Source organism: Pan paniscus, chromosome 10 (assembly GCF_029289425.2).
Source record: "Pan paniscus chromosome 10, NHGRI_mPanPan1-v2.0_pri, whole genome shotgun sequence".
Classification (NCBI taxonomy): Eukaryota; Metazoa; Chordata; class Mammalia; order Primates; family Hominidae; genus Pan; species Pan paniscus.
Window position 1 is genome coordinate 54,795,110 of NC_073259.2, and position 26,648 is coordinate 54,821,757.

General features: G+C 34.1%; 1 protein-coding gene across 17 annotated transcripts in view; it reads left to right on the forward strand.

The window, feature by feature from the left end:
- Nucleotides 1–26,648, forward strand: part of KIF21A (kinesin family member 21A) — a 149,883-nt gene that overhangs the window by 91,300 nt on the left and 31,935 nt on the right. For 8 of the 17 annotated variants that reach the window (XM_034936028.3, XM_034936029.3, XM_034936030.3 and 5 more), the window contains exons 12-26: nt 5,275–5,313; nt 9,653–9,743; nt 10,155–10,272; nt 10,684–10,872; nt 11,413–11,612; nt 14,572–14,679; nt 18,478–18,546; nt 18,651–18,865; nt 19,014–19,167; nt 19,350–19,544; nt 19,967–20,068; nt 20,848–21,013; nt 21,497–21,517; nt 25,446–25,506; nt 25,877–25,931. In XM_034936028.3, coding sequence (XP_034791919.1) covers nt 5,275–5,313; nt 9,653–9,743; nt 10,155–10,272; nt 10,684–10,872; nt 11,413–11,612; nt 14,572–14,679; nt 18,478–18,546; nt 18,651–18,865; nt 19,014–19,167; nt 19,350–19,544; nt 19,967–20,068; nt 20,848–21,013; nt 21,497–21,517; nt 25,446–25,506; nt 25,877–25,931 — 1,783 coding nt within the window. The remainder of the gene's footprint in view (nt 1–5,274; nt 5,314–9,652; nt 9,744–10,154; nt 10,273–10,683; nt 10,873–11,412; nt 11,613–14,571; nt 14,680–18,477; nt 18,547–18,650; nt 18,866–19,013; nt 19,168–19,349; nt 19,545–19,966; nt 20,069–20,847; nt 21,014–21,496; nt 21,518–25,445; nt 25,507–25,876; nt 25,932–26,648) is intronic. The other 9 variants (XM_034936031.3, XM_055095744.2, XM_055095745.2 and 6 more) reach the window with 3 other exon arrangements.

The following is a 26,648-nucleotide window of genomic DNA, read 5'->3' on the forward strand; positions in this document are numbered from 1 at the left end:
GTGGGATTATAAAATCACTGCTAAATGAATCTCTATTTCCTTTTCAGGGTATTTTAATTTGCAATTATAAAGAGCATACATAGTCTCATGAGTACCTTAATATATGAAATAAATCACTATGTTAGCTGAAACTACAACTATCTAGTTTTTAATGGTTTATCTCTACTTATATGTAAGAAAAATAGATTTAATTGTAATAACATGGTAATGAATTTTATTTAGAACATGACAATATAAAATTACTATTATAAATTATTTTATTATTTCTTCAAATAGCTGCTTTTGCATTCCATTTATTTTGCTTTTCAGCAAAGCTTGCTGTACCATTACAACTCAGTGTTTTCATTTTTTCCCCATTTCCTAATGTAATTAAATAGTCTCATGGATATTTTCATCCCTGTCTAGATTAGTTTAACTAAAGGCTAAACTAATCCATCAGAATGTCATGTAATGTCATTTGGTCTCTCAAATATTTTCTGCAGGGTTTCTAATTTGATTATGTGAAAATTATTTATGCTATTTCAGGCTTTTTGAATCTTCCAACAAGGAGTTACTCAGCTTTTCACCACTGTTCTGGGCTTTCTCTTCTTTGCATCCTGATACTATGTCCCTCTGAAATCAACCGGGTGCAAAGGAGAGGAAGAAAATGAAAATTTAACCACTTGTAATGTGTAAGTGGTTAAATACTCATAAATTCTTTACATGTTTACACACTGATTCTATGGTGCAGTCAGATTGCTTACAGAGACTATATTTTGAGCATGCCAGTCAAATTAAATTTAAACATTTTTGGCTAGATATTCAAAAGGAAGCAAAATCATCTTATTTGCCACCTGGTTTGTTACAGGAGGAATGCTTTGTAGAATTGATGTAGACGTTTAGCCTACCTGCTGCTTTGCTCAGTTTATTTAAAAATGTATTTAGGTAGCCAGGCATTTCTTCCTGGAGCAGCCAGTTGATCAAAGTCATTGGAAGTTTAAATTCTTCCCATTCTGCTTTGTGTTCCTGAGTTTAAAAATAATGATTAAAGCAAGGAATTATACGTTATGGTTAGTAGGCATTGCAATTGAAATTGCACTCTTGAGATATTAATGTCTTAGATGTTTTCATGGATCATTGATTATGGCAGCATTAAGAAATGTATAATGATTAGCTCTGTCCTTATGGAGGGCAATTGAAACTGAAATAATGATCATAGGATTATCGAAACTAGTGTTACCCAATTTACTGCTCGAATTAACATAAGACTTTTGCACATGACTTATCACTTAACTTGTAAAATCCACTTCTGTAGTTGGTCAAAATGTCAAATGGTATGACTTGTTTTTAAAGGTCTAGGTCATTTGTATTCATAAATAATAAGTAAGTATAAGCAAAGCTTATTTTTTAAGGTCACAACTGATACTGCTTTTTCCTTTTGAGGTAAATTTAGAGATATTTCCTTAATCACCTGTTGAATATGACTAATGAAAAATAAATAAGGATCCCAATAGAAATCTAGGCTGTTTTTAACATTTTAATAGCGGTTGTGACTAATTCAGTGATTATGTAGTTGTAATAATTATTACAATAAAAATAATAGATGTTAATACTAATAACTCACCAAACAACTGGATTTAAACATAAAAGCCTAAGTGAAGAAAATAATTTATTTCCTAACAAAAAGACACATAATTAGAGATAAAATATTTGTGAGTGAGCCAGATAAGAAATGAAAGATAGCTTAGAATGAGAAAAACAAATTAATACTTTCTAAAAATTAATACACCTATAGAGTGCTATATACAAACATTTTTAAGAGCATTTTCACACATGCTGTAGTGTACCTTCGTACACTGACACCTATATAATTTTGTAAAACTGACACCTATATAATTTGTGAATCTAAAAAATTTTTCTTGTGTACTATACCATATAACTGTAAACATTTTTAGAGCCAATTTATAAATTTTTATTGCTACATATAAAAATTTATAATATTTAATGGAATATGTCTTACCACACTATAATCAAATGTTTTTTTGAATTAAAAAATGAAAACCAATCCTGTTTTACTTAGTTTGATAAAGCACTTTGTTCATCACACTTGGATCCCAATAACTTTTAACTGTATGTAATGCCAATTTCTATTTTTAAAATGTAGGTAAGCCCTCATTTAGCCAAAGGAGTCCCTACAAGTTGGTAAAGAACCAGCATACAATAAACCTAGAGTTCCAGAAATGTTTAGAAGGATAGCAGCTTTACTAAAGTGCTCAGTTTTCCACAGGAGCTCCTTGGAAGTGATAGCTCCTGTTTGGATGCATTGATTCTGGTTGAGTTGCATTCCATGCTTCATGTTTATCTATTTTATTTGTCAGAGAGGGCATTGCAAAATGTGGGTCTACCTCAACCTTACACATACAAGAGGTTCAATTAAAAATTAATTGAAACTTTGGACTGATTTTTCTCTAGCAAGTATTGTAAATACATGATATCCAAATTTCCCAGCTCACTCACATAAAATGATTTCTGCCCATTTTATAGTATGGTAAGAATAATTCAGAAGGGAGCAAGAAAAGGCAAGACAGGGGAAAGAACCTTCTTTCCTTCTCATGGGTGTAGGCCAATCTTTGGGGGAAAAATGGGAATTTCTGCTTTAGCCATTCGTTCTTACTGACCTTCCTGTGTCCCCATGCTACCTTGATCCATTCCTCCCTTATGTGGTCCAGTTCTCACCTAATTCTGCCCTACCCTGAAGTACTCCCAATTTCAAAATTATCTATTTTTTTCTCTGATCTCCTTAAATTCAAACTCAGGAACAAAGCCATTTGACTAAAGGAATTCATACCAGTGGAAATGTCTGATAACCAACAAGCTTCCTTTGTAGGGGTATTTGGAATTTTTAAAGAGGATATTAATCCATACAACAAAATATGTTAGGCAGCATAATCTAATGAAAAAAAGAGTAGAAAAGGTTTTTTGTTTGTTTGTTTGGTTGGTTTTTTTTTTATCTTGTTGTGGCTGTGAGTTTCTAAAACCTGTCTGGGGCTTGTTTGACCTTTGGATTCAGCTCTTCTAAGCTGTCCTAGCTTCTATAGCTGCCTCCTTTCCTTGTCACTGAATTCACAAATTCTTTGGAAGCTCTGTGTCTTTTAATTTATTGTTTTGTGTTGTAGATTTTTGGTTGGAGTGGCTATAGGGCCTCTGACAATGTAAGAGTTGATAGGAAGAGTGGTAACTGGATCATTTTAATGCCAGAAGCTGCGTTTGTGTTTAAGAAGGATGCCACAAATGCTGTTTGAAAGTTTCACCTTCTTCTGCATCAGTCTGTATCAGAACTATAACTAATAGCTAATATGTGAGGTTTTAAGGTTTGCTCTTCTACCTTTTTGTGCTTATTTTCTGTTGAGCTGTAGAATAATCCAGAGGTGTAGATAGTAAGAAAATAACAATTAAACTATGTTGCATATCTTTCAGTTACACAAATGTTAGAATGGTTGGCAAGAATTGTCATTCTCTTTAACTGTAGAAGAAGCATTGTAGGGGAACTAAGTGAAGTAAAAACTAAAGTTTTCCTTTAAGTTATGGAGAGGTGTTAGATTATTCGTTTATTTCTCTGTCCCTTCATTGTCTTTTCGAACTATTGATTGGAATGGTTTTTAAAAAGGCAATTTAGGAGGCATGTAAAGTTTATGTACTTGCTAGCTCATGTCAACTGTATATTTTAATATAGCTTTCTTGTATAAGCTAACAAAAGTCTCTATATTGAAAATAGAAAATCTGGGTTCTTCATGAGGGAATCACATTATCTGAGCCATTGTAGCTCGTTATCATTAGTATAGGCATAGAGTAGACATAAAAGTTTTTTGCATTTTTTGTGTATGTGGACGAGGAAAATTTACCATTCACACATTAAATCCCATATTTTTGGATATCTAGCTTTAAATGACTTGCAACATAAAAAACTTCACTCATCGATCAGACTGCACTGATTTGTATTTAGTGGTGTTGGGTTGAAACTCTAGAAACACACAGATTTCTTAGGCAGTGGCTTTACTTTGCTTTTTCTAATCACTATACTGGACCATTTGATTACTGGTATATATTTGTAGACTTTTTCTCAGAAAGATTGCTAGTCTCGTCTTATAATGGCGGCATATAAGTTGATGTGAAAACAATCACAGACCAATAAATAAGAATCACATGGGAGCACTTATATTATGAAATTAAAATGAAAAGAACTGGCTTGATAAAATAACTCATACCTCTGATTCAATCTCTTCATTTTAAAATATTGATGATTCTGAAAAATATTCTGGGTGGAAGTGTTCTATATCAAAGTTGCCATATGCTTAATCAGAGCCTAGCACATCTGTCTTTTTGTCTACATGACAAATACTGGTATACAGTACATTCCATTGAGTAAAGATCCCCAAGTTTTAATATTGAATATTCTTTATCTTTAAAACCCTTTACACATGATATTTCTTATATGTTTCTGGTTAAAAAACAATCTTACTAATGGAAAGTACTACTTTTCTCCCCACCCCCTTTTTTTTTTGCCACTGTTGCTTTATAGATATGCCCTTTCAGTAGTTAGTTTATAATAATTAGTAAACTCTTTAATCCCAGTGTGAAATTTTATTTTCAATTAATAAAATTACAGTTTTTCACAGATATCATAACAACCATATTCATTTGCCTGCAATACCATTTCATGTATAACTTTGAAATCAGATTTTTTTTTAGATTTATTGATATTCATATGTAGTATATTAAAACAGAAAGTATGTTTTTAAAAGTAGTATCCTAGAATGTAGTATTAGTGGTATTTTCATATTATGGTATAAAGGCATTACTTTGTGAAATTCTTTTAATGATGCCATTAAAAGGTCTTCTGTAAAGGCTTGAAAGAGAATATTATTGAAAGTGGTCTTTTTTGGGGGAAGCTGAGTAAATTGACCCACTTCAGACTAAAAGAAAAGGCATCCAAGCATGCCTAATCCTTATCAACTTTTATAAATTGAGACTATACATTTTGCTGCTGCATAATTTCAACTGATAGTCTATATACTCTTCTTAGATATATTGCTGCTTGATTTTCTACTTACTTTTTATTCATACAAATGTATTGCCTTTTTACTGTGTATTGTCCTTTGATGATATCTTTTAAAATTTATTTTAAAGTCTTCAAGCTCATGTATCATTTTTACCTTCTTATCACTTTCGCTTTTTACTGTCTGGTTTGTCCTTCATTGGCTTGGCCTTCCAATACTGTGCCTCGTGATTTTGAAGGCTACAGAAACTTGAGGAAAGCAATCGAGAAGAAAGAAGGTTGGAATATTTCCCAGGTTTTTTATTAAAATGTCGTTTAAATACTTAGTTGCCATTCACAAGGAAATGTGTTATAGTATTATAGATTGTTTCAGACTAGATAAACTGGGCTGCTCCTAAAAGTAATGCTGATTTTATAAAACTAACAAGAACACTGTAATAAATTTTTAAGAAAATACTTTTTAAGAATAAAATCTTCACTAGATACTTGAATTAAAATTCAGGCAGTTTCATGTGATTACAGAATAAACTATGATAATTATGATGATGACTTACCTTTTGTAGGATAAAAATAACCCTAAAACCCCTGCCATTTGATTTATTAAAAAAAGAAAAAACAACAGTAATTCTTTGTCTTACAGAAACTTGTGAGCAGAGTGGAAATTGACATTTTGTTGTAGCACATGCTGAGTCATGGGTGGACCTCTGTCTCTCTCTTCTTTATTTGGTATAATCTTTACTGGAAAAAAAACCATTAAAATGACAACAAACAAAAGGAAACTGTGGCCTCATTACAAATAAGATTTATAAGACATTCTTAAGGTTGAAATAGAAAAACAATTTTTGCTTTTAAAATGTATTTGAAGTGGACATCAAAAACAGGATAGTTGCTTTTTTTTCATTTGAAACGAGCAAAATTTAGAATAATATTCTTGATTGCATTTTACTGATTCAGAATTATGATTATTTAACCAAAGATAAGTGGTATTTTCCTTCTTATCAGAAGTTTTCTTCATAGATTTTCCTAAACAAATCTCTAGATTACATAGTCAAAATGATTAAGAAAATATACTAGTTTCAAGGTAATATTTAACTATTTTGGAAGCCCTACTTTAGACATTCATCTTTTACTTAAGAACTTGAGAACTTATACTATGCAATTAGTTAAATGAATATCTTACTTTAAATATCTTAAAGCTTAAAATGTTTTTCTTTAAATTACCTTATAATTTTTATTTTATAATTATATTAATATGTTATATAGTATTCTAAAGTTTTTATACTTACATGCCATAAGCCCATAGGTTCTTTAAAGTACTTAGGCTATAATTTTAATTTTTTATTGGTCATACTATAACTCACCTAAGCAATACATATTTAGGACAACATGTTTATTATTGGAATTAAGTTAAGGCATTACAATTGTGAAATTTCTTCTATTCTGAAAGGTAAAAATAAGATGCATCATTAAAGTTGTGTGTGGAAGCATTTAATCACCATAAAATATTCAAGTCCTTTAAATGTACTCAGTGAAAGGAGTTTACTCCCATCTTTACATGATCCCTGAAGGATAGCAAAAGCAGAGTGGTTGGGTGGTTACAGAACAACTTCTCAAACATAGTCGTGTGTACAGATCTCCTAGGGATTTTGATAAAATGCAGATTCTGATTCAGTAGGACTGAGGTGGAGCCTGAGATTCTGCATAAGTAATAAGCTCCCAGGTGGTGCAGATGCTTCCAGTCTGTGAGCTGAACTTTGAAATGTTCTGGGAGTCAGGATAACTGGTTTTAGTTCTCTTGAGGGGATTCACTTCTCCAGGCCACAGTTCCCTTTTTGTTTGTCAAATGAAGGGGTTAATTGCTAATGTTCCTTCCAGCTCCCAAGCTTCTGATTCTATATAAAGCACAAATTTAAATATCTTCCATTGCTACTTAGATACTTATTTTAGATATCAATTTGCCTCGGTTTACTGAGGAAAACTTCAATATTTGAGGTATAAAAATTATAGCTATCAACTTGTATTTTAAAAGTTTAAGCCTTTAAATTAATAATGTAAAGTTATGACTGCTGATTTTTCCACATCAGAAGTGGCACGAATGACTTATAATATATGAGTTAATGTAGAAGTGAAAGAACATCTAACTGGATATCAGTGAGTTGGAGCGGGGAGTAGAACGATATGTTGGGTCAAATGTTTGGAATAAGGTGGTTGTATGGCTGTAAACTTAAGTATAATGTGATTTGATTGGAACTTGAAGTAATACAAGAACAGAGAATAATGAAAACTGTATTCTGTAGCAGTCACAGGTGAGAAAGGGAGACTGCCCAGGAGAGGGAACTGGAAAGCCTGCTGGGAGATGTCTCCCTACAAATTGTCCTTTCCTAGCCCTACACCTTAGACCTAAGCCTCAAGTATAGCACTGTTTGAGTACATGCTGCTGGCCTTTTAATTGATGATTGGATGAAAGGGGAATTTCTTTCTAGATTTTCATCTTGAACTGCACGATGGTGGAAAATCAGCAGTCCTAGTATATTATAAGCAACCTAAGAGAGGCATTCAGTATATCACATAAAATTATTTCTTGTTTATCATAAGAGTTCTTTCTAGGTGGTTCCTACTTTTCTTCAAGCACATTTTTCTCCATCCAAATGATTTAACAACACTCATGGAACCCTGTTACAGTTTACTTCATTCATTTCCAGTTAAGACTGTTGTATTGGTACTCCTACTTGTACTTTCTTCTCTCTCCGTATATATGCTGTCTCTCATGCATCTTTATGCATTTTTGAAACTGTACCATTCTGCTCCAACCGAGCTAGTGCATGAGACACATAGGCATGTTCAAACAGAGGTGCTCATGCATAGTCACAGGGATTGGTTTATTTAACAAACACTTACTTCACATTCATTATGTGCCAGGACCTGGGTACTAGGGATGTAATGTGGAGGCAAACAGACACGATCCCTTCCCTTAGGAAGCTGACTGCCTAGTGAGAAATACAGACACTAAATAAATAATAACATAAACATAAATGACAAACTCTGAAAAGTCCTTACAAGGGAAAAGTATTTATATTCATAGTGCTCAGTAGAAAAATATCTCTGAGAATAGAAACCTAGAGTTAATCATTAAAGTTATAGTTATAATAGGGCCTAAATGAGATTAAGTTTTTAGCCTAGAAGCTAAAAATCAATCCATGTATTAGGGAAATTATTTAATATAGAAGAATATATGAAAACATGATAGCTGTTATTAAGCTATTATGATAAAGTTGTAAAGTTTTTTTTGTAGAGGAATTTTACTTTTAGAATATTGCATTATTTGAGTATTCTATTTATTTATTTTTTAAATTTATTGTAATTAATTAATTTATTTATTTTTGAGACAGAGTCTCGCTCTGTTGCCTGGGCTAGAGTGCAGTGGCGCAATCTTGCCTTACTGCAACCTCTACCTCCCGGGTTCAAGCGATTCTCCTGCCCCAGCCTCCTTAGTAGCTGGGATTACAAGTGTGCGTCACTATGCCAGGCTGTTTTGTATTTTTAGTAGAGACGGGGTTTCACTATGTTGGCCAGGCTGGACTCGAATGCCTGACCTCGTGATCTGCCCGCCTCAGCCTCTCAAAGTGCTTTTTAATGATTTTAAAATGCTACTATAGCACAAAAGGAAATAGTTCATATATAGATTCATTTAAAGTTCACTTAATGTTGTTTAGCTTAATTAAATATGTGAGTCTAGTGATCAGTAGTGTAATTTCTGTGCATAGTTGATTGCTAAACCCACAAAGGATTAGAGTTATTTGGGTATACGAAACTTCTCTCTTTTCCTCAGGGCCACCAGGGCCGAATTAATTTAGCTATAATCATTCCCTGGTATGTGTGTAGTTATGGCTGTAGGTACTAGGTAACTTAAGAGGAGAGCTTCCAATTATAAGGTGAATCTTACGGCAGACCCTGAAATTTTCTCTTCAATCAAAGGGCAGCCTGAACATTAGACAGTTTTTGATATGCAAAGACACATTGTGTGAGACCATAATGAGAAGTAGCCTTGTGCTGTACGGGCAGCCTAAGGAAAAAGAGCCTGTGCCACTACCTGAAGGAGACCTGAAAATACTGATGGATATAGCTAGTGTAGACAAGCTTACTGTGGGCAGATTTAAACTGGAACTTTAAATTTACTCTTAAATGTATTAGGACATCAGTGAAAATGTAGTTTTTTATATCTTTGTATTTATATGAGAGAAGTTTTTTTGTATTCAGATGAGAAAACAAAAATGTTTGATTTCTTTTCCATTTAAATTGCCTTACATTCTAGTTAATTGGCTGCTACTGTGACTAGTTCTTAGGGGTGTCGAGGTCTCGTGCTTTTGGGCATAATCTATTCCTCAGTGTTTTCTGAAAATAAGCTTTTCTCCAGTGATATAAATCATTACTCTGTTGATTGATTAGCAATTTCCATTTTTCTCTGAAGCATCAGATAGAATAGCTTTGCTCAGTTAAGTGACCAACATTTAAAGTTTGTTTTCACAAATCATTGATGGCTTCTAAAAATCTGAGGGAAAAAAAGTGAATAATTTTCCTTTCTATTTTAACACCATACCCTTATGTTCCTTTTTTTAGTGTGGCTGGTAAAGAGGATAATACAGACACTGACCAAGAGAAGAAAGAAGAAAAGGGTGTTTCGGAAAGAGAAAACAATGAATTAGAAGTGGTAAGTATGAAAGAATGAACTTGTCAGTTTTAGTCACCAGGTTTGGTTGTTCTTGGTTGATGATAACTTACTAACTTACTTGTAGAAAAGTGAACTGCTTATGATGCATTCTGTTTAATCTATTTCTTTGAAGATGTTTCTTCAGAGATACAAGCTATAAAATATTGACAACTCTCAATCTTATGTATTGTGAAAGCATTGTGTTGGGGAGTCAGGGGTAGAATACTATGAGAGATGAAATACTTTTTGATTTAAGACAAAATTACTCTGTAATAACCTTAACATTTTTATACTGATGAAAAGTGAATTTTTTTATGTTTCCGTACTTTGTACTCCAGCAGCCTCTCTCAATGAGGGAGTCAGTTTGTTTTGCCAATATTGTGCTATTAATTTTTACAAATCACATTTTAGGAAGAAAGTCAAGAAGTGAGTGATCATGAGGATGAAGAAGAGGAGGAGGAGGAGGAGGAAGATGACATTGATGGGGGTGAAAGTTCTGATGAATCAGATTCTGAATCAGATGAAAAAGGTACTTGCCCTTTGGTATAAGGGCAAAAATTCATTTTGGGAAGTTGTTTAAACCATGACAGAAAACTCTTAACATTCTCTATTTCATACTTGATGAAAGCAACTTCTGTGACCACTGACCTACATTTGCCTTCCAAGGCTTATGTGCTAAACAAATGAGTTACTTCTCTTACTGGATTTAGTCATTGTGTGATTTCCATTCTTACCTAATACAAATAGCATTGTCCTTGACCAAAATGAACACTCTTTATCTCATTCACCTTTTGGTTGTTGGTTTTTCCAGGAAATTTTTCTAATAACTACTAAGTGAATAAAAATACCTAGTTGATGGTTTTTATGGTCTTGCTTGAAAGCTAGAATTCTGATATTTTGGCCTAGCACCAGGATTTTTATTTTCTTCTTTTATAAATAGCCAATTATCAAGCAGACTTGGCAAACATTACTTGTGAAATTGCAATTAAGCAAAAGCTGATTGATGAACTAGAAAACAGCCAGAAAAGACTGCAGACTCTGAAAAAGCAGTATGAAGAGAAGCTAATGATGCTGCAACATAAAATTCGGGATACTCAGCTTGAAAGAGACCAGGTGCTTCAAAACTTAGGTAAGAATTATATTTAATTCAAATGAAAGTTCAAGCTAAATCTTCAGAATGGGTTTTTATCTTTTCCTTTAGAAGAAAAAAAATAGAGCCATATTAAACCCTTTTTTGTTATTTATTTGTTTTGTTTTTGCAAGTCAAAGTTTGTGCCTTTTATTTAAAAGTTATATGTAGCTTGTAAATACTTTTTGGCCACATTATTTGTTAATTTGTCTCATAATGTTAAATATTGTTATTTGTTTTGTTTTTTCATACCGATATCTGCCTAGGCTGTTTACTTACTTTATACAAATTTATGGTTGTTTTAATGTTTTGATTTATGTTGGGGACATTTTAACATAACATATTAATAAATAAGCTTCAATAATCATTAAACAGGTTAAGAGTAGATAGTAAAAGAGAGAATGATTGAAAGACACCCTAGTCTTCTGAGATGTGGGTGTTTGGGAAGTAGCTCTTCTCTTAGGATATGGACTGTAAATCTGTGAAATAAAAATCTGTGTCTCACAAAAAAACATATAAAAATGTCCTCTGGTCATTTAGGCTCCGTAGAATCTTACTCAGAAGAAAAAGCAAAAAAAGTTAGGTCTGAATATGAAAAGAAACTCCAAGCCATGAACAAAGAACTGCAGAGACTTCAAGCAGCTCAAAAAGAACACGCAAGGTTGCTTAAAAATCAGTCTCAGTATGAAAAGCAATTGAAGAAATTGCAGCAGGATGTGATGGAAATGAAAAAAACAAAGGTATTGATTATTTTTTTCCATTAACGTTTGATGTTCAGTATGATTTTGTCATTTGGGACAAAAAATAAACAACTCTTGTGGTTCTTTCCATATTCGATAAAGGTAACCCAATCTTACAAATGATGTACTTTCCTTTGGCAATTAGAAGTTGTTTCTAATAGTCATTCCTCATCAAAGCCTTTCTTCAGAGTAGCTGAAAATCATGTGCTCATCAGGGCTTCTTAGACATTGATAGGTATTTCTTCTCTTAAAACTCTTATGCAAGCTTAACAAAAGTATAAAATATTTCAAATATGCAAGAAAGCATACATAATAACAAACACTGTATCCACAGTCTAGTTTAAAATATTAAGCATTACAGATATACAGTAAGCCTTCTGTTTATCTCTTCCTGATCATATTCCCCATTCTCCAATAGCTAATAACTGTCTTAAATTTAGTGTTTATCATTCCTATATTTAGAGAAGCACTAATTTTCTTCCCCTGTCCAAAGACAGTGTGCAAATCCTGATCTGTTATCTGTTTTTGATTAATTATTCTTTACATCTTTCATGAAAGTCAGTGTAGTTTTCTTAAAATAGCAATAAAATAGCAAATATGGAAGTGATTTAGAAAGTATAATCTTGCATTGCTTAATGATGGTACATTCTGAGAAATGCATTTTTAGGTGATTTCATTATTGTGCAAACATCATGGAGTGTACTTATACAAACTACGATGGTATAGCCTACTACACACCTAGGCTATGTGGTACAGCCTGTTGCTCCTAGGCTACAAACCTGTACAGCATGTTACTATGCTGAATACTCTAGGCAATTTTAACACAATGCTAAATATTTGTGTATCTAAACATATCTAAACATAGAAAAGGTATTGTAAAAAATATAGTAAAAAAGATAAAAAATGGTACACTTTTTTTTTTTTTTTTTGAGAGGGAGTCTCGCTCTGTTGCCCACCTCCTAGGTTCAAGCAGTTCTCCTTTCTCAGCCTCCCCAGTAGCTGGGACTATAGGTGCACACCACCATGGCCAGCTAATTTTTGTATTTTTAGTAGAGACAGGGTTTCACCATATTGGTCAGGCTGGTCTCAAACTCCTGACCTCAGCTGATCCACTTACCTCGACCTCCCAAAGTGCTGGGATTAAAGGCATGAGCCACTGTGCCCAGCCAAAAATTGTATACTTTTACAGGCATTCCTGATTTTACTGTGATTTGCTTTATTACCCTTTGCAGATATTGCATTTTTTACAAATTGAATGTTTGTGGCAACCCTGCCTTGAGGATGTCTGTTGGCACTATTTTTCCAACAGCATTTGCTCACTTCATGTCTCTGTCAGCATGTTTCTTTTAACAATTAAGTTTTTTGATTAAGGCATGCACATTATTTTTTTAGACATGATGCTATTGCACACCTAATAGACTACTGTATAGTATAAACATAACTTTATATGCGCTGGGAAACCAAATAAATTTGTGTGACTTGCTTTAATGTGATATTCACCTTTTTGCGGTGCTCTGGAACCAAACCTGCAAGGTCTCCAAGGTATGCCTGTAAGGTATGCACTTACCATGAAGGGAGTTTGCAGGACTGTAAGTTGCTCTGTGTGAGTCAGTGAGTGAATGGTGAATGAACGTGAAGTCCTAGGACATAGCTATACACTGCTGTGGACTTTGTCAATACTCTACACACTTAAGCTACACTAAATTTATTTTAAAAACTCTCCTCAGTGATAAATTAACCTTGGCTTACTGTAATTTTTTTATTTTATAAGTATTTTAAGTTAAAAAACTTTTTGACTCTTTTGAAATATCACAGTTTAAAACACAAATGCACTGTATAGCCGTACAAAAATATTTTTTCTTTATATCATCATTCTGTAAGCTTTTATCTATTTTAAATTTTTATATTTTTTACTTTTTAAACTTTTTTGTTAAAACTAAAACACAAACACGCACAATAGCCTAGGCCTATGCAGAGTGAGGATCATCAATATCACCGTCTTCACCTCCCCATCTTGTCTCACTGGAAGGCCTTCCGGAGCATTAACACACATGGAGCTGTCATCTCCTATGATAACAATGCCTTCTTCTTAAATATCTTCTCAAGGGCTTGCCTGAGGCTGCTTTATAGTTAACTTTTTTTTTCATAAGTCCAAAATATCTATAAAAAGTATAGTATAGTAAATACATAAACCAATAGCATAGTCATTTATTATCCTTATCAGGTATTATGGACTATACATAATTGTGTGGACTATACTTAATATGACTAGCAGCACAGTAGGGTTGTTTATACCAGCACTACTGCAAACGGGTGTAGTGCTTTGTAATGTGATGTTATGACATTATTACATCACTAGGCAATAGGAATTTTTTAGCTCCACTATAATCTTATGAAACCACTGTCTTAAGTGTGGTTCATTGTTGAGTTAAATGTTATGAGGCACGTAACTGTCATTTGATTATTATGTTGTGTAGTTGCTGATAACAACAGTAGCTAAAATTATTAAGTGCTTATTAAGTTGTTGAGAATTCAAGTGCCAGGTACTGTTAAAACGCTGTGTGGGTGTTAACTGGTTGAATTCTCACAAAAATCCAATGCTGTGGAAATATTACTTCCATTTTATAGATGAGCAAACCAAAGCCTAGAGAGGTAAAGTAATTCGATCAAGGTCACACAGCTACTGATAGTAAGCTAAGTATCAAGATTTCAAGTTGCAGAACAACTGAATATTGAATACAAAAAGCATAGAATACTAAGCAATTTAATAAAAATGTATTAGAAATAGAAATATATGAATCCCACAGAAATAAGAATTGCCCACTTTAAACGTGCAGCAAAACTGCATGTTTCCATGTTAAGTATTCAGAATTCTAAGAACTTACTTCCATATATGTGGTTGATTTAATGAATGTTGTGACAGAGTAATTTCAATAGATGTCTATACCTAATTGATTAGGTTCGCCTAATGAAACAAATGAAAGAAGAACAAGAGAAAGCCAGACTGACTGAGTCTAGAAGAAACAGAGAGATTGCTCAGTTGAAAAAGGATCAACGTAAAAGAGATGTAAGTGGATTTTAACTCTCAGTTATATAAGAAAATTGTACATTGAAAAAGATTGTTTAATAAATGGAGGAAAAATTTCTGGTAACCATAACTACTAATTGCAGGTTAAGGACAATAGATAAGCATACACTTTATAAAATGTCATTTATTACAGTATGTGGATTATGGTAATTCAGTATAAGAGTTCATAAAAAACACTGTAATATTATATATTTTATTTGAGGCTTATTTTCCAGATGATGACATAGAAGTCAATGGCAAGAATGACTGGTTATCTCTAGGATGACCAAGGAACTAGTTGCAGTATTATATAAGATAGCAAGTTTAGGATGGTTCTGAAGAATGTTTTATCACTAGAGGTACTTATAAATAATCCTAGAGTTAACAACCAGCCCTTATTAGAAGAGGCTTTTCTAAGGACTATCAAAATTTTTGTATCCTTTGACTCAAGATTCTACTTCCATGAATTTAGATGAAGAAAATAATGTAAAACAAGTAAAAATACTATGCATCAAAATCTTCACTGTAGGATTCTTTGTAATTGTGAAAAAAGTAAAAACAACCAAGATCCCTGACAGTAGGAGGAATGGTTAAAGAAATTATGGTACATTCCATTTATATTTTGAAACTGTATACTTATCTGAAAAATGACCATGCATTAAGTGTAAAGCATGGTCATTTTACAAATAAATGCATGCTTGATTTCAGTGAAGGAAAATTCAAAGGATACATCTCAACGTGCGAATTGTAGTTGTGTTAGGGTTATAAGTTATGGTTGATTTTTTTTCTTCTTCTTTCCAAAATTTTGGCAATGTGATTATTTCTTTTAGGTGAAAAATTATAGTTATGATTTTTTTTTCTTAAAAGAAGAAGCTGGGTGCAGTGGCTCATGCTTGTAATCCCAGCCAGCACTTTGAGAGACTGAGGCCGGAGGATTGCTTTGAGCCCAGGAGTTCTAGACTAGTCTGAACAACAACACAGCAAGACTGCCTCTTTGAAAAAGAAGAGGCCATCACTTTTTCCCTTATTATTGGTTAGGTTTCAGCCATTATCCCTTTTTACTTGCTCAACTTTTCCTAAATCCTCCCTGGAAAAATACGAGCATAAAGCATATTTTAGAAAATGGAAATTTATTTTGGGATGTAAAGAGGAAAGGGGATAGAGAAAAAGGGGGTAGTGAGGTAGAAAAGTGGATAGCGGATATTTTGTCCAGATGACTCCCCTATTTTGGTTATGTTTATTTCTTTTTTTCTCCTACAATGACAGTGTATTTTAATAATCAGTGTATTTGTCACAGTTAATTCCTGGGCATTTAAAATTGTGTTTTTATCGATTTGTTCCTACTGAAATCAAGTAGAAGCACATTCTAACATGTTGCCTATTCTTTTTTTGTTATTGTTTTAAAAGTTGAGATATAATTAACTTATCCTAAAATTTACCTTTTAAAGTGTACAATTCATGTTTTTAGTATATTCACAAAAGTGTGCAATGATCACCACCATCTAATTACAGAAAATTTTCATTACTCCAGGAATATACGCTATACCCATTGGTAGTCACTCACCATTGCCCCAGCCCCTGGCAGCCACTAATCTACATTTTGTCCCTGTGGACATTGCATATAAATTGAATCATACCAGATGTGGCCTTTTGTGTCTTGCTTTTTTTTTTTTTTGAGACAGAGTCTTACTTTGTCGCCCAGGCTGGAGTGCAATGCGTGATCTTGGTTCACTTTAACCTCCGCCTCCCAGGTTCAAGCCATTCTCCTGCCTCAGCCTCCTGAGCAGCTGGGACTACAGGCATGCACCACCACACCTGGCTAATTTTTGTATTTTTAGTAGAGATGAGTTTTCACCATGTTGGCCAGGCTGGTGTCGAACTCCTGACCTCAAGTGATCCACCCCGCCTCGGCCTCCCAAAGGTGTGAGCCACTGCACCCAGCTGTGTCTGGCTTCTTTTATTTAACACGATGTTTTCAAGGTTCAGCCATGTTATAACATGTATCAGCACTTCATTCTTTTTTTATGGTTATATAGATAGAATATGTTTTGTTTGTCCATTCATCAGTTGATAGACGTTTGGGTTCTTTCCATTTTTTGGCTGTTTATTTTATATTTAATGAAAACCTTTGAACAACGGGAATAATTTCTTTACAGTGTATGCTACCTATTTCTTTATTACTAATTCATATAAGATATAGGGAGACCAATACTGAACTCCTGGGATGAACTTTTTGAATCTTTTCCATAACATATGATGCCTATATTCTATTATAAAGACACAATGCTGGCTAGTCACATATAAAGCTAACATTCATACTCCCTCTCCCTTTTATTTGTTGCCTTGTGTACATATTGACCTCCTTTTAAAATTGTTCCTTGTTATATTCATCTTTGAACCCTTAGAAAGTTCAGGGTGACATTTACATACCATATAAAAATATGAATGAGCTTGAGATTTGGTTTTTAATAGGAAGAAATTTAATGTAACAAGTTTGAAACTATATGATAATTTTAATTTCTGATAATTCATTAATTAAAAAACATTAATTTTGCTTTTATATCAGTCATTGTGGTAGGCAATTAAGATACGGCTGTGATAAGATAAAGTCATTTTCTCAAGGAATTCCCATCTGATGAGACAGAAATATACATAAACATAAAATGAATGATCTGTTTGAATTTGAATGCAAAACACGAGTGATTATTTGTTAAATAACAGAATTTAAGTACTAGAAAGGAAGTTTGTAGTGAACTGTCATTCTTAAACTTTGTCCAAGATCACAGAATTGAATAAATGATAGAACTGGAATTAAGACCTAAGTTCTTTCTTTTTTCTTTTCTTTCTTTCTTTCTTTCTTTTTTTTTTTTTTTTTTTTTGAGATGGAGTCTCACTGTGTCCTCCAGGCTGGTGTGCAGTGGCACAGTCTTGGCTCACTGCAGCCTCTGCCTCCTGGGTTCAAGCGATTCTCCCACCTCAGCCTCCCGAGTAGCTGAGATTGGAGGCACGTGCCACCATGCCTGGCTAATTTTGTATTTTTAGTAGAGACAGGGTTTTGCCATGTTGGCCAGGCTGGTCTCGAACTCCTGACCTGAAGTGATTCTCCCACCTTGACCTCCCAAAGTGCTGGGATTACAGGCATGAGCCACCACTCCTGGCCTCTGAGTTCTTTTTAAGTCCAAAATTTTTTCTTAAATTATATGCCTGTAGAATGGCTTCAGGTAATCCTAATTAGACATCTTTATTTTGAGAGTACCTAGAAACAAATTAATAGTCAATGCAGACATATTTTATTGTCCATTTACTTTATCCACCATAAGATCCATAGTTATTATAAGTACTAATCAAATTAATATATATTCCTCCTATGTCTACAACAGTTTATAATTATTGCATATATTATAAGATGACTCTATTGAAAATATTCTAAGCTTTGTTTCTTCCTGTTTGTACCTCAAACAGCAACTAAAACAAAATATCTAACAAAATTAAATAAGATAACATTTGTAAAGCATTTAGAAAAGTACTTGCACATAGTAAGCACCAAATGTATCAAATTAAAGTATGTAACACAGAGATAACCTTTCATTTTTTCAAAAACGGATGGGGTATATCTGTATTTATTTGTGTTTGTTGGAATAAAATAGCTGTACCTGTAATAATATATACAAGGTTGTTGACTCAGATTCTGCTAAGAACTCATAGTTCCCAGGGGTATGGGGAAATATATTCATATAGGAATAGGAAATATTGTATCTTTCACTTTACTATTTCCACTTATTTAATATTATTTTATAGCATCAACTTAGACTTCTGGAAGCCCAAAAAAGAAACCAAGAAGTGGTTCTACGTCGCAAAACTGAAGAGGTACAGTAAGCAAGCTGACCATTTGGAAGAAACCTTCTGACTTTGAGATAAATGATGTATTTCTATAGACTAAGAGAATGAGTCAACCTTTGCTGCAATTTCAGGTTACAGCTCTTCGTCGGCAAGTAAGACCCATGTCAGATAAAGTGGCTGGGAAAGTTACTCGGAAGCTGAGTTCATCTGATGCCCCTGCTCAGGACACAGGTTCCAGTGCAGCTGCTGTCGAAACAGATGCATCAAGGACAGGAGCCCAGCAGAAAATGAGAATGCCTGTGGCAAGAGTCCAGGCCTTACCAACGCCGGCAACAAATGGAAACAGGTCTACATAATTCTGTTCCTGCTGATGTAATCTTCTTGGCCGTTAATACTGAATGTTGTACTTAAATGAAAAAATGGCTCATTATTTGGCAGTGCACAATCAAATAAGTGCATAAGTAATCGAGCTTGTCTGTTTTATATGATTATAGGAAAAAATATCAGAGGAAAGGATTGACTGGCCGAGTGTTTATTTCCAAGACAGCTCGCATGAAGTGGCAGCTCCTTGAGCGCAGGGTCACAGACATCATCATGCAGAAGATGACCATTTCCAACATGGAGGCAGATATGAATAGACTCCTCAAGGTGTGGAAAATAGAGAGTAGATACGCTCCCCCTTAGCTGACTGTTAATTTTACTCTTCCAATTTTGTTCCCTGGGTAAATTTAACACTTACCAAGTTTTTTTGGGGGGGTGGGGGGGTTTGATGGTACTGTATATAAATAAGTGAACACAATTTCTTAAAATCCAACCTGCTTTCTCAATAGCAACGGGAGGAACTCACAAAAAGACGAGAGAAACTTTCAAAAAGAAGGGAGAAGATAGTCAAGGAGAATGGAGAGGGAGATAAAAATGTGGCTAATATCAATGAAGAGATGGAGTCACTGACTGCTAATATTGATTACATCAATGACAGTATTTCTGATTGTCAGGCCAACATAATGCAGATGGAAGAAGCAAAGGTTTGTAATTTTTAAAAAAGCGTAATGGTTTAATGAAAGGTACTTTTGTATTGTTTATTGTTCAAAGCACTTTCAGTTTTTACATGAAAGTATTTTCTATTTCCTGGTCTAATCTAATGCTTAGGTTTTACATGTATGCCACTTCCTGCTTGCTTTTCAGATTTCTCTGCTGATTGTGTGATAACATTTGTTGTTTGTATAACACATGGGTCATCTTTACATCCCACCTTGAATTCTTAACTGCTTAAATGTGTCTTTTCAACTAAACCCTATGTTTCTTGGGGTAATGATCATATATTGCACTTATCTGAGCATCTCATTAGCTAACCCAATACTAGGAAATAAATATGTGAAACAATAGGCTGTTGCCTTCTGTTTTCAGCTCAAAGTAATGGTCATCATATTATGCTGATTTTATACAGGAAGAAGGTGAGACATTGGATGTTACTGCAGTCATTAATGCCTGCACCCTTACAGAAGCCCGATACTTGCTAGATCACTTCCTGTCAATGGGCATCAATAAGGTAAGATACAACCACACTGTTACTGAAAATCTAAGTTTTGACTAATTCATTGTAGTTTTGTTTATCTTTCTATAGTAACCCTTTGCTTTGTAATAAGGAAGAAGATTATTCATAATTGGAAAGTATTTCTTTTACCTTTCTTTAGAGTCAGGAAGAGTAAGAAATATTTAGATTAATTTCATTAGCATGTTATCCATTATGTTTGTTTATTAGAGCAGATAAACAACTTAAAGAAGAAATAATTTCCCTTTTGCTTTAACAAAGGAAAAATTAGAAGAAATTTCTCAGCATGCAAACAAATTTGGTATCATAACTAATTTAACATTGATTCTTTACAGATCAAAAGCAAATCAGAAAAGAAAAAATAATTTAATCATTCTCTTATTTTGAATGTAAATGCTCTAATTTGTCACCTGTAAGAAAACCGTGCTCAAATGTTGAAGGTGATAATGGTTTCTGACTCACTTTTTTTTTTTTCCATGTTGGGACTGTTAGACTCTTTCTGTTCTTATGCCATCTCACTTAATTTTCACAATGTGCTAAAAGGTAATTATTATTGATCTCATTTTGCATATGAGGAAACTGAGAATCCAGAAGATAACATCTTGGACAGGTGAACTTGTACATGATCACTAAGCCAGTTACTGGAGGAGCTGGGATGACTCGAGGTCTATCTGATGTCAAAACCCATATATCATATTCATTTGCTGTTTGATACAGATCTTTGTGTGGTAGATCCTGTTTCGTATGACCTAAGATAATTTTTTGTTGTGTTTCAGGGTCTTCAGGCTGCCCAGAAAGAGGCTCAAATTAAAGTACTGGAAGGTCGACTCAAACAAACAGAAATAACCAGTGCTACCCAAAACCAGCTCTTATTCCATATGTTGAAAGAGAAGGCAGAATTAAATCCTGAGCTAGATGCTTTACTAGGCCATGCTTTACAAGGTAATTTGCTCTCAATTTTAGTTAAATGAATTTGCATGGTAGCTTTGCTTTTTGAACATGGTATAGTATATCCCTTTCCCCTATGGCTTGACTGAATAGATGCTATATTTACTCATGCTTTTAATAATTATTCTTTCTTTAATTTGCATGTGTACATTTTGGCGAGGTAATTATTGTCATTCCAAGAAATGGTTACCAATTTAAAATGGCTTACTTAACCTTATTAAGCAATTAGTTTTTATGGGCAAAGAAGACCAATCAAGTTTTCATATTGGTTATCTAAATTACTTAAAATAGTAACCAAGTTTCATTACTTTACTCTGCATATCTCACTGCCTTAAAAATAAATTTATAAGTGTTTGCTATGGCATCTATTCTACATGTAAATGGTACATAATCTTGTTTTATGTGGGAGTTTTTAACATTGGATCTGTTTTGATTGGAGTATTGCTTTTTGTTTCCTTTTTGCTGTTATTTACACAGATCTAGATAGCGTACCATTAGGTAAGTATGTTTAGCTTTCTGTGTATCCTACAGCTGCATGAATTACTAATTGTTCATGTACACTAATTGTGGTACATCTTATTTTAAAGATTTTTATTGGCCGTCAAGTGGTTTTTGCATGATCTTTTTTGAAATGTATCCATGCCCACAAACACACTAAGTCTTTTATTAAACATTCCTGATTTTAAAATCCTTAGATGTTTGAAGAAGTATGCTTTTGTTAGTTGTCTCTTTTATTATCTGAGTTCCAGTTGTGCCTCCAGTTTCATAAACCCCCTGTGTTCTTTCTCTTCCTTATAGAAAAACATAATATTTATGTTCCGTTAAAATTTTTAAATATATCTATTAACGTGCATCTATGGTTTTAACCTCATAAATAACTTTCTTCTGTATATATCTTTGGTATATATATATATATACTTATCTGTTTTATTTTTGTAAATTTAAGCACACACTTTTAAATATTGTAAACTGAACAAAACTATCCAAAGGATTTTACCTGAACAGGTTGAAACAATATTGGTCAGGCTATTCAAGTACCTGGCATTATAACTAGCACTTTTCCATTCTATGTGTTATCAAGCATGTTTCTTTGCCTCCTCCTTCCTCTGTCCCTCTCACTCTTCCTCTCCCTCCTTCTCTTGCTTCTCCTCCCCAGTCCGTCCTTCTCTTCTTTCCCTCCTCCTCTTCTTTTTTTAATTGTACTTTAATTTATTGTGTTCCTCCTTCTTTCTCTCCTCCTCCTCTTCTTCTTTATCTTTCTCCCCCTTCTTCATCTTTCTCCTCCTTCTTGTTCTCCTCCTCCTTCTGTTTGTTCTTCTTAGTGGCTCAATTCATAGAAATATATGCTGTCTTTTAACTTGAAAGATAAATTATTTGATGTCTTTATGTGCAGAAGAATATTAAATTGCTAATTTGATGAGCAGTGTCTCTGTTTTCCAACTTTCAAACAAATTTCAATTTTCTATAGCTTGAAGGGTCAGAAGCAGAGAGTAGGAACTCATTCAGCTAATGTATCCTATGACTCATGACAGAAATTTGCCCTAGGGACTGGGGCTCTCTCTAGACGAAAGGAGCTAAATAAAAAGCATGAGATGAGAAAACAATGAAATTTAAACCCACAGAAGCTAGAAAGTTATAGGTGCATTGCTTTAAAAATCATTTAGTTGTTCTCCAGTTTTATCACAATCATTGGGCTGGATGCTGGGATTCAAAGATGAGTGAGATGCTGATTTTGTCCTTATGGACTTGATGCCCTACTGAGGAGGAGAGACTATGAACAGATTATGATATATTGCAGTGAAGGCAATGATTGAGATCTGTACAGTTATGGGAGCACAGAGTGGGACTACCTAACAAGAATGGAGGAGTTAATGAAGGCTTTCTGGAGGAGATGACATTTAAGCTAAAACATAAGTGAAGAAAAAGAGTTAGCCAGGAAAAAGACAAGGTTGAATTGGGGCCAGAGAGTTGCTCCAGGCAGAGGGGCAGCAAAAGCTAAGGCATAGGAATTTAGCCACGCTTTTGTGTGCTTGAGGCCTACAAACAGGTTGATGCTCCAGAGCAGCAAGTTCATGACATGGAATGATGGAACTGAAGGGTAGAGGATGAGCCAGGGCCAGCGCCCCATGCTCACAGGGTTGTACTTTTGTAGCCTTTAAAGAACATCCTTATTTTTCTATATCTGTGTTGGGATCCCCACGGTCACCACTATCATCAGAGATTTGCTAGAAGACTCAGAGGGCTTAGCATATGGTTGTATTCATGACTAAGATTTATGATATCAATGTTCATAAGGGAAAAAGACACAGATGGACTCTGGAGGAATCTGTATCCAGGCATTCGTATCTCTCTCCCTCCGATAAGAGATCACACAGAGTGCTTTCTTTCTCCAGAACAAAAAACACAGCAATATTTGTGCAATGTTTATATCCAGGAAAGTCCAGTAGATGCTCAGTGCCCCAGGGTTTTACTGGGGAGGGTGACATATGTACCTTCTGTCAGTCTAGACTTCCAGAAGGAAAGCAAGTGTTCAGCATAAGCCATATTATTTGCACGAAGTTTCTAGTGCACTGTGAGCCACTTTTATTGGCTAACAGTTGACTGGGAACGCTGTGAGAGCTGTTTTCAGATGTCAGCCAAAGTCCAGTTTTCCAAGCAGGCCTTTCTAAGGACGGCAGTCTCAGGGGCTGCAATGTTAAATTTTTAAATATATAATTAGTATACAGAAGCTATATATATAAAAAACTTTTTAAAAGAATAACTTTAAAGGAAGACTTTTAAAAATCCAACTGTTTGGTTAACTTCCAGTGAAGTGAGACTGTGAAACTTTACAATGATATAGATTAACTTTAGGGTATTTGGGAGTTTTGTTTTGTCTTTGGCTTTAAAGCTACTGTGATAAGAAAAGAAGCTAACCTTGGGCTAGAGTTGTGTTCTCAGAGTTGAGAGTACAACAGTGAGTTGTTGGTGTGTCCTGCTGCCCAGGTAACCATAATGCTTCAGACCAAACTTGGTCCTGAAGAGGGCCTGAGTTGGTGACCATCTGAGTGGGATCCTCTGGGCTCTGGCCAGACTGGTTCTGTCAAGACACCATTATCTCTAACTAAGGCATACAGGCATAAGCAGGAGTTAAGAGCTTTTTACGAAGCACTTGCATGATGTTTAACATTTAATTTCATCACACTGTGCAAGAAAAATACTAGCAAATCTTAGCCTGCTGTTAAAACACATGGAAAACAGAGGCTAGGTTTGTCATTTCTTTATAACATAATTTTCTATGTTACTGACTAATTCAGTACCTTAGAACTCAGTTATCTTTTCTGTGAAGCAAGTCCTTGAGCCTCCCTCTAATGAGATACATATTGCCTGCAAAATCACCATTTTTTTCACTTCAGAAAGTAAACCCCTTTGAGTGAGTCCTAGATATGATTCTATTTTAGGTAATAATACCAAGTATTACTGAACAATGAGAAAGGAAGAGAACATTTGTGAAGAGAAATGAATCAATTGACTAATGGTGCCATAGCCTACCTGTATTATATAAAATTAAAAATTAAAAGGGGATGAACCCTATATATTTTTCTTTAATGTATATGTTGCTCATAATTTTGTCTTTAGATTTATTGAATGATTTTTATAATAAAATATACATTAAAAAAACCTACACCTATGTTAGGGGCTCGCTGGCATTTTAAGTCGTTCACTTTCTGTGGCTGTTTTATTTACTGACTTCCTAACAGTTTTATATGTTTAATTCTTCTCCCTTTTCACTAGTCTACTACAGTTGTTCTGAAATAGCAGTGGTTTATTTGTATTAGTTTACAGAGCTGTTGCATGCAAGCCTATTGTTTTTGTCGTCTGTGTTCATGTGAATTAGCTGCATGCTGATGCGTGACTTCTGAACACCCTCATGCACACCTTCTCTCTCTGTATGTAGGCAAAAATACAAAAATTAAAAAAGGAAAAATATTTAAGTACATTGGCATAACTGATAAAGTATAACAACTATATTTACACTTTATGTAGTATTCTTGGTTGACTCAGTACATTAAAGGAGGCTCATGTAGCATTTACTTTATATTTTTAAACAGTGGATTATTGTATGTTTGGATGGTACAGGATACATACATGACTCTGCAGTATTCATATGTACCCATCTCATTCAGAAGGATGTTACTCTTCTACAGTTTACCATTCAAAGTCATGGTTTTCCTATTTGAACATGTTTTACTCATTCTAGAACACACAATCAAAGGAGAGTTTTTAGAAATACTTTTCTACAATTCTGTCTATTTAGATTCAGCTACTAAAACCATCGTGCCCATATTGAGATGTTGAGCTGTTGTTTATTACAGCCTATGGATTGCAGTCACCATTCAAACTGTGACATGGGGATAATGCTTACATTTTAAACATTTTTTTGTAGAAAATGTAGAGGATAGTACTGATGAGGATGCTCCTTTAAACAGCCCAGGATCAGAAGGAAGGTAAGAAGGCCTTTAGAAACAATAGAGTTGACTTATTTACATATTTTAAATACTTTCATCTTGTATCAAACAATTACCATAAAACAGAAATAATTTTCAATCTAATGGCCTAGTGAATAGCACTTAGAAACAGTAAATAGAAACCAAGTTAAGTCATGCTTAACTATCATAAATTTTAAAATGAAAATATTGAAATATTTAAGGAACATAAATGAATTATTTTTAAATTAATTCATTTTGACTTTAAATATTGTCTTTCTGTATTTCCCATAGGCATATAAATTTTTCGTAGTCGTTGATACAGAGGAGCTATAGTTTTCTATAATAATTTTCTATTTAATCTTGTGCTTAATTATTTATTTGCATATAGCACGCTGTCTTCAGATCTCATGAAGCTTTGTGGTGAAGTGAAACCTAAGAACAAGGTAAGGAGAACTAAAAGTATCAGGTAAACATGTTTTACACCATTATTTGTTATCACTATTTAACACATAGGTTCAGATTTGACTCTTAATAGATTAGCAAGAGGGCATGGTTTTACTAAAGCTCTTCTTTATTTAGTTTTTTAAATCATATTTCCCTTTAAGTGGTAACTGAAAAAATTTATATTAAAAAATTTCTCTGGCCAGATACGGTGGCTCATGCCTGTAATTCCAGCACTTGGGAGGCCAAGGCGGATGATCAGGAGGTCAGGAGATGGAGACCATCCTGACTAACACGGCGAAAACCCGTCTCTACTAAAAATACAAAAAAAAAAAAAAAAAAATTAGCTGGGCGTGGTGGTAGGTGCCTGTAGTCCCAGCTACTCGGGAGGCTGAGGCAGGAGAATCTCTTGAACCCAGGAGGTGAAGCTTGCAGTGAACCGAGATCGCGCAACTGCACTCCAGCCTGGGCAATGGAGAGAGACTCCGTCTCAAAAAAAAAAAAAAAAATTCTCCTTGGTGGAAATTGGGCTTTACTGTATTCTTATATTTTTCCCACTAGATAACACAATTATGGGGGGTGATTCTTAAGCTGCTGATTAACTAAATTGTAGACTCTGTAGTGGCATACAATCTCAGTCATTTAGATTGGCAGGAGATTTTTTAAATTTTAGCATTCTAGTGTGTTCTTAAGTGTTTCTTATTTGTTTAACTGTGCCT